Consider the following 12,761-nt stretch of genomic DNA (forward strand, 5'->3'; position numbering starts at 1 on the left):
GTATGATCTTCCACCGAATAAACCAAATAGCATCAACTACAAGGAGTAATCAACACTACTAGCAACCCACATGTATCAATCTGAGGCTTTGGGACAAAGATTGGATACAAGAGATGAACTAGGATTTGAGATGAGATGGTGCTGGTGAAGATGTTGATGGAGATTGACCCCCTCCTGATGACAAGATCGTTGGTGATGACGATGGTGATGATTTCCCCCTCCTGGAGGGAAGTTTCCCCGGCGGAACAGCTCCGCTGGAGCCCTAGATTGGTTTCACCTCGTGGCGGCGGAGTTTCGTCCCGTGAGATAGCTTATGATTTTTCCTCGACGAAAGACTCCATATAGCCAAAGATGGGCGTCAGAGGGCTGCTAGGGAGCCCACGAGGCAGGGGGGCGCGCCCACCACCCTCGTGGACGGTGGGTGGCCCCCCTCTGGTACTTCTTTCACCCAATATTTTTTATATATTCTGAAACATGCTCCCGTGAAGTTTCAGGACTTTTGGAGTTGTGCAGAATAGGTCTCTAATATTTGCTCCTATTCAAGCCCAGAATTCCAGCTGCCAGCATTCTCCCTCTTCATGTAAACCTTGTAAAATAAGAGAGAGTAGGCATAAGTATTGTGACATAATGTGTAATAACAACCCATAATGCAATAAATATCGATATAAAAGCATGATGCAAAATGGACGTATCAACTCCCCCAAGCTTAGACCTCGCTTGTCCTCAAGCAAAAAGGCGATATCGAAAAATATGTCCACATGTTTAGAGATAGAGGTGTTGATAAAATAAAATACGGACATGAGGGCAGCATGATCATTCTTAGAACAGCAACATATATTGTCATATGATTTCTTATGCTAGAGTAACAATTCATTCACAATTTCAAGTATGAATCAGAAACTTCATTGAAAACTAACAAACTATAATCTCAGTCATCGAAGCAATTGCAATTTATCATAACATTGGAAAAGAGTCAATATAAGAGCTTTTCAGCAAGTCCACATACTCAACTATCATTTAGTCTTTCACAATTGCTAACACTCATGCAATACTTATGGGTATGAAGTTTTAATCGGACATAGAGAAAGATAGGGGCTTATAATTTTGCCTCGCAACCTTTTACCTCAAGGGTAATGTCAACAATAATAGTTCATGAAAAATCACATCCAATTAGCTATATATATTAGGATCTTTCCAACACACAGTGCTTGCCAAAGGATAAAATGTAAAAAGAAAAGGTGAAGATGACCATGACTCTTGTATAAAGTATAAGACAAGAATAAAAGATAGGTTCTTCGCAGAGGGAAGCAGAGTTTGTCATGTGCTTTTATGGTTGGATGCACAAAATCATAATGCGAAAGAATGTCACTTTATATTGCCACTTGTGATATGGACCTTTATTATGCAGTCTGTCGCTTTTATTTCTTCCACATCACAAGATCGTATAAAGCTTATTTTCTCCATACTAATAAGTCATACATATTTAGAGAGCAGTTTTTTATTACTTGCAACGATGACAACTTACTTGAAGGATCTTACTCAATCCATAGGTGGATATGGTGGACTCTCATGGCAAAACTAGGTTTAAAGATATTTGGAAGCACAAGTAGTATCTCTACTTGGTGCAAGGAATTTGACTAGCATGAGAGGGAAAGGCAAGCTCAACATGCTGGATGATCCATGACAATATAATTTATTTCAGATGTAAGAAAACATAACCCATTACGTTGTCTTCCTTGTCCAACATCAACTCTTTAGCATGTCATATTTTAATGAGTGCTCACAATCATAAAAGATGTCCAAGATAGTATATTTATATGTGAAAACCTCTCTTCCTTTATTACTTCCTATTAATTGCAACGATGACCAAAACTATGTTTGTCAACTCTCAACAACTTTTATTCATCATACTTTTTATATGTGAAGTCATTACTCTCCATAAGATCCATATGATCTCTTTATTTCCTTTTATTCTTTCTCTTTTATTTTTAATCCCTCAAGATCATAGCAAGATAATCAAGCCCTTGACTCAACATTAATCTTTATTATATATAGCTCACGGACTCAATTACATAGAAGGATCATAAAGCGAAACTCAAAACTAGATCATACTAAAACTTTATTCTACTAGATCAAGATATTACCAAAAGGATCGAACTAAGAAAAAGGTAAAGGTAAAAGTGTGATGGTGATATGATACCGGGGTACTCCCCCAAGCTTGGCAGTTGCCAAGGGGAGTGTCCATATCCATGTGTTTATGTCTCTTTCTTCGGGGGTGGTGAGGTGATATTCTTGGCGGTAATGCCCCTCAGGATACGATTCTCTTGCTCGAGCTTATTGACTTGCTGCTTGAGGTCCATTATTTCCTTACGGAGCTTGCCAGTGACGGCTAAGGCTCCTTTCACCCAAGGATGTTGCATAGCTGCGTGAGAACAAGTAACACTCTTTTTCATATTTTCATAAGAAAGAAATCTAACATAGGAAGGGATGACCGAGTTTGGAATAGCTGAGCTCTATAGTTCCCCCATCGTGAATCCAACTCGAAAACGAGAAGAAACTTCTTCATCCTCCTCCATGGCATCTATCCTTTTCAAGTCAGCCTCCACCTCTTCCTCAGTTGATGGCCCAAAGTGGTCAGCATTGTTGTTTCCTCTTGGCCCCGGTGTCGGATGAGACACCTGACTCTCCCCGACTGACTCTTGAGAAGACATCTTGCTCTAAATCTGCAGCAGAAATAGCTCGAAACAAAAACAGAGGATGTTTGCGTGGTACGGTGGTCGAAACCTTCGGGACATTATATAATGAATTTTTACCGACCAAAAGAAGTATCGTGCAAGAAAACGGAGTCCGGAAAGCACACGAGGTGCCCACGAGGCAGGGGCGCGCCCAGGGGGTAGGGCGCGCCCTCCACCCTCGTGGAAGCCTCGTGTCCTTCCCGGACTGCTTCTTATTTTCCTGTTTTCTTAAATATTCCAAAACGGAGAGAAATTGCCATTAGAACTGTTTTGGAGTTGGTTTACTTACCGTACCTCATACATATTCCTTTTCGGAGTCTGAAACGTTCTGGAAAGTGTCCCTTATGTATTCCTCCGGTTTTACGGTTTCAATAACGTTAGTTTCAACATTTATGGGATTACCTAAAATATAATGCTTGATTCTTTGACCGTTCACCACCCTCGTATTTGTGCCTTTGAAGTTGTTGATTATTATGGCACCGGAACGATAGACCTCCTCGATGACGTAAGGACCTTCCCATTTAGAGAGGAGTTCGCCTGCAAAATATCTCAAACGGGAGTTGTATAACAATACATAATCATCTACATTAAACTCACGTTTTTGTATCCTTTTATCATGCCATCTTTTAACTTTTTCTTTAAACAGTTTGGCATTCTCATAAGCCAGGGCTCTCCATTCATCAAGTGAGCTAATGTCAAAAAGCCTCTTCTCACCGGCAAGTTTGAAATCATAATTGAGCTCTTTAATGGCACAATATGCCTTATTTTTTAATTCAAGAGGTAAGTGACATGCTTTTCCATAAACCATTTTATACGGAGACATGCCCATAGGATTCTTGTATGCAGTTCTATAGGCCCATAATGCATCATCAAGTTTCTTGGACCAATTGTTCCTAGATCTATTAACAGTCTTTTGCAAAATTAATTTAAGCTCTCTATTACTCAATTCTACTTGACCACTAGACTGTGGGTGATAAGGGGATGCAATTATATGATTAACATCATACTTAGCAAGCATTTTACGGAAAGCACCATGAATAAAGTGTGAACCACCATCAGTCATTAAATATTTAGGGACTCCAAACCATGGAAAAATAACTAATATTTGATTAGCAAAAGAAAAGCATTTATGACAGCTAATTGTTCACTAGGAAAGCTATCATCAATAGGTAGTGGGTCATCAAGAACATTCTATAACCTAGACAAGTTGTCTGCAACGGGGTTCTCAGCTCCCTTTCTACCAATAATATGCAAATCAAATTCTTGTAGCAAGAGAATTCATCTAATAAGTCTAGGTTTAGCATCTTTCTTTTCCATAAGATATTTAATAGCAGCATGATCACTGTGAACAGTTACTTTAGAATCAACGATGTAAGGTCTAAACTTATCACAAGTAAATACAACTGCTAAAAATTCCTTTTCAGTAGTAGCATAATTTCTTTGGGCACTGTCTAGAGTTTTACTAGCATATTGGATAACATTTAGTTTCTTATCAACTATTTGTCCGAGAACAGCCCATACAGCATAATTACTAGCATCACACATAATTTTAAATGGTAAATTCCAATCAGGAGGTTGAACAATAGGTGCAGACATCAAAGCTTTCTTAAGTATTTCAAATGCTTCTACACAATCATCATCAAAAACAAAAAGAACATCTTTTTGTAAAAGATTAGTCAGAGGCCTAGAAATTTTAGAGAAGTCCTTAATTAACCTCCTATAAAAACCGGCATGACCAAGGAAACTTCTTATACCTTTAATGTCCTTAGGATACGACATCTTTTCAATAGCATCAACTTTAGCTTTATCAACTTCAATACCTCTTTCAGAAATTTTATGCTGCAAGACAATACCTTCATTAACCATAAAGTGGCACTTCTTCCAATTTAAAACAAGATTAGTTTCTTCACATCTCTGCAAAACTCGATCAAGGTTGCTTAAGCAATCATCAAAAGAAGTTACGTAAACTGAGAAATCATCCATGAAAACCTCAACAATCTTTTCACAAAAGTCAGAGAATATAGCAGTCATACATCTTTGAAAAGTAGCAGGTGCATTGCATAAACCAAAAGGTATACGTCTATAAGCAAAGGTACCGAAAGGGCAAGTAAAGGTTGTCTTTTCTTGATCCTCTTTTGACACAGGTATATGAGAGAAAGCAGAATAACCATCTAGAAAGCAAAAATGTGTGTTTGGATAATCTTCTAGCATTGATCAATAAAAGGTAAAAGGTAAAGGGTAAAGACTTCAACATCTCTAACAATCCCAACGGGTGAAATAGTATCTCTATTAGCAAGCTTAATTGTAACATCTATCTCAGCAGGTGCAATATCATGCATAATTTCTTTATATAAGGAATAAGGTGTTGCACTTGCACTAGCAGCCATATCACATGAGCCATGATAGCAATGATCTCCTATTTTAACAGAAATAACAGGCATGCCTACAACAGGTCTATATTTATTTTTAGTATTGGGTCTAGCAATTCTAGCAGCTTCATCGCAGAAGTAAATAACATGCCCATCAATATTATCGGCCAAGAGATCTTTAACCATGGCAACACTATGTTCAACTTTAATTTGCTCAGAGGGAGTAGGTGTTCTAGTATTACTCTTACGAACCACAGTTAAAGCTTTAGCATGATCCTTTATTCTAACAGGGAAAGGTGGTTTCTCAATATAAGCAGTAGGAACAACATGATCATTATAAGTGATAGTCTTTTCTTCAACTTTGATAGGTTCAACTACTTTTACTTCAATGGGAGGATTATATTTAAACCACTTCTCCTTAGGGAGATCAACCTGAGTAGCAAAGGATTCACAGAAAGAAACTACTATCTCAGAGTCAAGTCCATATTTAGTGCTAAATTCACGGAAAACATCGGTATCCATAAAAGATTTAACACAATTAAACTTAGATGTTATACCTGACTCCTTACCTTCGTCGAGATCCCAATCTTCAGAGTTGCGTTTAATTCTGTCCAATAAATCACATTTGAATTCAATAGTCTTCATCATAAAAGAACCACTACAAGAAGTATCGACCATGGAGCGATTACTGAGAGAAGGCGAGCATAATTTTTTTGAATAATCATTTCTTTTGAAAGCTAATGATTGGGGCATGAATATAACATTGACTTAAGCTGCCCCCAAGCTTGAGCGACGCTTTCTCCTCCGCGAGGCCAAAAATTATATACATAATTATGATCACGATGAACAAGATGCATAGGATAAAACTTCTGATAAAATTTCAATTTCAATCGGTTGTAGTTCCATGATCCCATATCATCACATAGTCTAAACCATGTCAATGCCTCTCCCTTCAAAGATAAAGGGAAGACTTTCTTCTTGATGACATCCTCGGGCATACCTGCAAGTTTAAATAATCCACAAACTTCATCCACATAGATTAGGTGCAAATCGGAATGTAATGTTCCATCACCTGTGAAAGGATTAGCTAGCAGTTTCTCTATCATACCCGAAGGAATTTCAAAGTAAACATTTTCAGTAGGTTCAGTAGGTTGAGGAGCAACTCTTTGCTCTACTGGTCGGGGTGAAGATACCACGAACAAGCCCCTCAAAGGATTATGTTCCATAGTAACAAGTGGCAGTAAATTTCAGCACACTATATAAATTTTTCCTTACCAAATTCCACCTACCAAAGACGCTTCACTCTCGGGCAACGGCGTCAGAAAAGAGTCTTGATGACCCACAAGTGTAGGGGATCTATCATAGCCTATTCGATAAGTAAGAGTGCCGAACCCAACGAGGAGCAGAAGGAAATGATAAGCAGTTTTCAACAAGGTATTTTCTGCAAGCACTGAAATTATTGGTAACCTATAGTTTTGTGATAAGGTAATTTGTAACGGGTAACAAGTAATAAAAGTAAATAAGGTGCAGCAAGATGGCTCAATCCTTTTTGTAGCAAAGTACAAGCCTGGATAAACTCTTATATAAAGAAAAGCGCTCCCGAGGACACATGGGAATTATCGTCAAGCTAGTTTTCATCACACTCATATGATTCGCGTTCGGTACTTTGATAATTTGATATGTGGGTAGACCGGTGCTTGGGTACTGCCCTTCCTTGGACAAGCATCCCACTTATGATTAACCCCTATTGCAAGCATCCGCAATTACAATAGAAGTATTAAGGTAAACCTAACCATAGCATGAAACATATGGATCCAAATCAGCCCCTTACGAAGCAACGCATAAACTAGGGTTTAAGCTTCTGTCACTCTAACAACCCATCATCTACTTATTACTTCCCAATGTCTTTCTCTAGGCCCAAACAATGGTGAAGTGTCATGTAGTCGACGTTCACATGACACCACTAGAGGAGAGACAACATACATCTCATCAAAATATCGAACAAATACCAAATTCACATGACTACTTATAGCAAGACTTCTCTCATGTCCTCAGGAACAAACATAACTACTCACATATCATATTCATGTTAATAATCAGAGGGATATTAATATGCATAATGGATCTGAACGTATGATCTTCCACCGAATAAACCAAATAGCATCAACTACAAGGAGTAATCAACACTACTAGCAACCCACAGGTATCAATCTGAGGCTTTGGGACAAAGATTGGATACAAGAGATAAACTAGGGTTTGAGATGAGATGGTGCTGGTGAGGATGTTGATGGACATTGACCCCCTCCCGATGAGAGGATCGTTCGTGATGACGATGGTGATGATTTCCCCCTCCCGGAGGGAAGTTTCCCCAGCAGAACAGCTCCGCCAGAGCCCTAGATTGGTTCCGCCACGGTTCCACCTCATGGCGGCGGAGTTTCATCCCATGAGATAGCTTATGATTTTTTCCTCGATGAAAGACTCCATATAGCCAAAGATGGGCATCAGTGGGTTCCCAGGGGGGCCACGAGGCTGGGGGCGCGTCCAGGGGGTAGGGCGCGCCCTCACCCTCGTGGACGGTGGTTGGGCCCCTTCTGGTACTTCTTTTGCCCAATATTTTTTATATATTCTGAAACATGCTCCCATGAAGTTTCAGGACTTTTGGAGTTGTGTAGAATAGGTCTCTAATATTTGCTCCTTTTCCAGCCCAGAATTCCAGCTCCCGGCATTCTCCCTCTTCATGTAAACCTTGTAAAATAAGAGAGAATAGGCATAAATATTGTGACATAATGTGTAATAACAGCCCATAATGCAATAAATATCGATATAAAACCATGATGCAAATGTACGTATCAAGGGTGTGGCATGAAGCTTTGCTGTCTTGCCGATGCCATGGGACATGTCTAAGTATAGATTTCCACGGCATTGACAGTGGTGAAGAAAGTCATGGTGGCTGCAATGGGAGACGTGTAATGGTGGAGAGGAGTTTTGGTTGCGTTGAAGAATGGCGGCACAGGTTCCTGTGTGTCAGGTGTTGAGGACTTACAGCGGCGGCCTTGGCAGGAGGAGGCAGCAACACAGGTGGACAACATTTTTTGGGGTGCTTCTCGAGTATCGAGCCGCGATCTCCAGGATGAAAGCCCAAGGTCTGCCCTTCATTGGTTATACCTGACAGTGGTCTTGCGAAGGCATTGTTTTTGGGATCCCGGACTCTCTCCAAGGTGAAAACTCAAGATTCTTGGTCGGACGATGACAATGCTTGAGCATTGTTTCCTTTTTGGAGGCGTCATTTTTGGAGAACCTCTTCTGTTGTCTGGGTGTTGTCTTCGGTGGTGGTTAAAGTGCCGTTGTTGCGAGTTTTTCATCACTGTAACGGGGTCTTTGTTTTTATATTTCTTTTTTTAATTTTGTTTTGGCTGTGTGCATCCTTGATATCTTATGATATCTTGTTGGTGCAGAGGCCGGTTGTAATTGGTATCTTCGTGATATTAATATATTCCCTTTATCAAAACAAAAATCATAGTTTTGTGAGAAAAATTTCCTCATGTTCTTTTGGCGGTCCCATGAGTTTAAAGAGTTTTCTGTTATCGCAGATCCGATTATTCTAATCTAATGAGTTTATATTGTTTTTGTTGGTCTGATACTTTGTGGATGTGAAATCATTCGTCGACACCATGGTGAAGATGTAGTGATTCGACGACCTGTACTTCTAGGGGATCATCCTCGACCCAAGTACATTCATCGATCAAGGATTCCCATCTTTTTGGGTGAGCGACTCAAAGCTCTTTCAAAAACTTGTATTCATAATGTTTGTGCGGGTGAAAGAGTGACAACAACGTTGCTCCAGTTCAATTGCAGCCTCTTTACCGAAGTCTTTGGAGTATTTCTTCAAGCAGAGATTGACACCGTGAATAAAGTGTTTTCAAGAGATTTCATTGTAGTTTTTAGTCATAAGAGTTACTTTGTGTTTTCTTAAATTTCAGATCCAAATTAGTGTACATGTAATTGTTATGAGTATGAATAAAGTTACCGGGATTTTCTTAAATAAATGTATTTGAGAACTTTGATTCGATTCAGGTTTTTTAAGGTGAAGGAAAGGAAATTTTCAATTTAGATGTTACTTTGGGAAGATTTGATTGAGTTAACGCAGGACATTGTTTTTAGGAAAATGTTGATTTGGGTTATATTATTTTAAGTTACTTTGGTTTTAATTTTGTCCTTTTTCAATTGAGAGTATCAGAAAATCTCAAAAAAAAAAAAAAGATGAAGAGGGCCATGGGAAGGAAAAACCGATGGAGTAAGTCTTTTTAGAGATTCCAATATAAACTAGTACATGCGGAGCAAAAAAATGAATTTTACACTCTAAAATATGTCCACATACATCTGTATATAGTCCATATGAAAATTTCTAAAAAAGACTTATATTTAGAAACGAAGAGAGTAGTTATTATTTTTATGATTAAAATACCAGCGAATAAACTGATGAACCAGCGGTCGAACCGGTGAAAACTGAGGTCTTCTTTGGTTCATAGGATAGGAATTTTATAGGAATAGAAAAATCATAGGCCTCCTTTGGATTGGAGGATTTTTGTAGAAATTTCATAGGATAGAATTTTTGCAGGAAAAATTTCTTTAAAGCCCTTTGGTTCGTAGGAATGGAATCCTATTTCTATGGAGGAATTCTTCCTATCCTCCATATTTCATAAGAAAATAAACATTAGCCTAGACTCAATGGAAAAAATCCTATGAAGTGAATCAAAGGACATCTTCTTTCCTATTCCTACTCATAGGATTTGAGATGCATGTCATCTCATTTCCTATGACTTTTCTATTTCTATGATTTTCCTACCCTATGAACCAAAGGAGGCAGTGAGGCCTCTTTTGGTTCATAGGATAGGATTATCATAGGAATAGGAATCTTATAGGAAATGAGATGACATGTATCTTAAATCATATGAGTAGGAATAGAGAACAAGATGTCATTTGGTTGACACCAAAGGAATTTTTCCATCAAGTCTAGGCTCTTTTTTATTTTTCTATGAAATATGGAGGATAGGAACCAATCCTATGTAGAAATAGGAATCCGTTCCTGTGAACTAAAGGGCTTTAAAGGAAAAATTCTATAAGAATCTTATACTCTAGAATTCATATGAAATTCTTTTAAACCAAAAGAGGCCTGAGATGACATGCATGTCAATTCCTATATCATTTGGTGCATAGAATAAGATTTTTTTTCCATTGAGTCTAGCCTAATGTTTTTTCCCCTTCAAAACGTGAAGGATTGATTTCTATCCTACATAGGAATAGAAATCTATTCCTGCAAACAAAAGGGCTTCAAAGAAATTTTTCTTTGCAAATCCTATTTGCAAATCTTATCCTATAGAATTCCTAGGAACAAATTCCTATACAAACCAAAGGAGCAAATCATATCCTATAGAATTCCTACAAACGAATTCCTATACAAACCAAAGGAGGCCTGAACCAGCAGTGACAGCGGTCCGGTTTTTTAAGCTATGGGCGTGTGGTATGTCTGCGCTGAACAAGAGCAAAGCCCCGACTCTCCTCGTGTTCCGCACTCTGCACTCCATGGTCCATCCACGCACACGCTCATCACGCCACGCGCCCGATCGCCAGATCGGTGTCCTGCCTCGTGGCCTGGCCCCTGAGTGCGCTCTGAACGTGGGTGGTTGGCTGGCAGCCCTGTCGTCGCCATGAACCTGTTCCACAGCTGCAACGCCATTGCCCAGCTCCCGCTACAGCAAGCACTCGTACTGCACGCACGGTGTAGTTGGCAGAGGCGCGTAATCAATTCAGCAGATCTCGCGCCACCAAATGTGCTGACAAAGATTTAAGGGCCGAACTACCAACAAATTTCAAGCCAAAAACCGGATAAATAGATGCGCCATAAACATTCAACACCAAGATCCAACATTCAACATCATCAACGACGCCAAGAATTCCAAGCTTCCTCTCTAAAATGTTGTTTATTCCATCATCGCGATTTTATTCCATTCTCGCGGCAGCTAATAAGCAAGCAAGCAAATCGAACCCACGGCGGCGTCGGCGAGGCCTCAGACGCCGGGCGGGAGCGGGATGGAGGCGACGGTCTTGGCCCAGGCGGGGCGGGCGGAGATCTCCTCCCACCAGGCCTTGACGTGGGGGCGGGAGGCCACCAGGCCCGCCTTGGGGCTCTTGGTGAGCATGAAGAGGTAGGACATGTGGTTGGCGTCGGCGAGCGTGAAGGCGTCGCCGGCCAGGTACTTGTTCCCGGCGGCGAGGTGGGCCTCGTAGACGTCGAGCAGCTTGGCGAGGTCGGCGGCGTTCTTGTCCACCTCGGCCGCGTCGGTGGGGGCGCCCAGTATGGGCTTGATGACCAGCTCGTACACCAGTGCCCGCGCCGGCGGGTAGAAGTGGTGCGACTCCACCTCCAGCCACGCCTCCAGCTTGGCCGACGGCGTCGGCAGCAGGGCCGCCCCGTACTTGGTCGCGATGTACCGGTTGATGGCGCGCGACTCTGCAGCCAAATTCGTTCATGATTTGGGGGGCTTAATCTCAAGCTCCGCTCCACGCAAAACAAGAACAAAAAATCTCAAGCTCTGCTCGACTAGTTAATTGCTCGTAGACCTGCTCCTCGGAATCTTGCTTAGATTTGTTATGACCAAATCCTCGCGCTCTAATTTTTTAATCTCAGGCAAATTACAAGTATATTCTACTCCTACCTTTTCCGAGAAATTTTATAAGTAGATCCTAGTCCAAGTTTGGATAGATCGGCGGAGGAGGATAAAATAAAATGTAAAGAGGCGAACAAGATACAGTTCCAGTGAGCCGTGTGTTGGCCAGTGACTCGGCGTCAGTAAATCTAAAATCCTAGTGAGACTGATTGTGCATCTACCAAACCAGATCTGGGTTAATAATCAGATGAGAATGGTTACCGAAGACAACTTCGTCCCCGTCCTGCAGCGCCGGGATCTGGCCGAAAGGCTGCAAGCAAGCAACCAGAGGAGAAACAAAATTAGCGTCTGGATCTCGGCGAGGAACTACTGGTAATCAACGACGGAGCAGGGGAGGGAGCGTACGTTGAGCTTGAGGAAGTCGGGGTGCTTGTGGGCGCCGGTGCGGAGGTCGACGTCGACGAAGTCGAAGTCGAGGCCGAGCTCGTTGAGCAGCGTGGTCACGCGGGTCACGTTGGCCGACAGCATCATCCCGTACAGCTTGATGGGCGCCATCTCTTTCTTCCTGCTCGACTCTTGCCTGCTTCTGCTTCTGCTTCGCTCTGCTTCCCCTATCTGCTATCCTGCCTCCCAATTTATATGGAGCGAGCTACGGAGGGAGCGGTGGTGAGTGCTGACCTGGGGCGCCGTCGGGGTATATATTAATAGAATCAAATTAGTTAATAGTCATATCGCCTATTATATTAATAGAACAGATTATACGGGATACACCTGCCAAAAATCCCAATACAATCCTAATCATGATTGGTGGATAAATATGGTAGGCGATAAGTATGAAAAGGAAAAAAACAAATATTTGCGTCCTGATCTACACTTTCGGGCAATAAATTAATAAAGGAGTAAAATTTTAGGGAAATGATATGTGGCGAGCGATCAGAAATCTCGCTCAACCTAGCGAACGCCCTTCTGGCACTCGAGGTTTCCCACGT

The 12,761-nt window shown here is 41.1% G+C and overlaps 1 protein-coding gene across 1 annotated transcript; it reads right to left on the reverse strand.

Annotated features, from left to right (window-relative positions):
* Positions 1-10,972: 10,972 nt before the first annotated feature.
* On the reverse strand, positions 10,973-12,447 carry LOC123063260 (glutathione S-transferase 3). Its single transcript, XM_044487002.1, has 3 exons — positions 12,178-12,447; positions 12,034-12,082; positions 10,973-11,615 (listed from the first exon to the last, which is right to left on the reverse strand). The coding sequence occupies exons 1-3, from the start codon at positions 12,325-12,327 to the stop codon at positions 11,173-11,175; spliced, it is 642 nt and encodes a 213-aa protein (XP_044342937.1). The 5' UTR covers positions 12,328-12,447; the 3' UTR covers positions 10,973-11,172.
* Between the last annotated feature and the right edge of the window lie 314 nt (positions 12,448-12,761).

Source organism: Triticum aestivum, chromosome 3A, assembly GCF_018294505.1.
Source record: "Triticum aestivum cultivar Chinese Spring chromosome 3A, IWGSC CS RefSeq v2.1, whole genome shotgun sequence".
Taxonomy (NCBI): Eukaryota; Viridiplantae; Streptophyta; class Magnoliopsida; order Poales; family Poaceae; genus Triticum; species Triticum aestivum.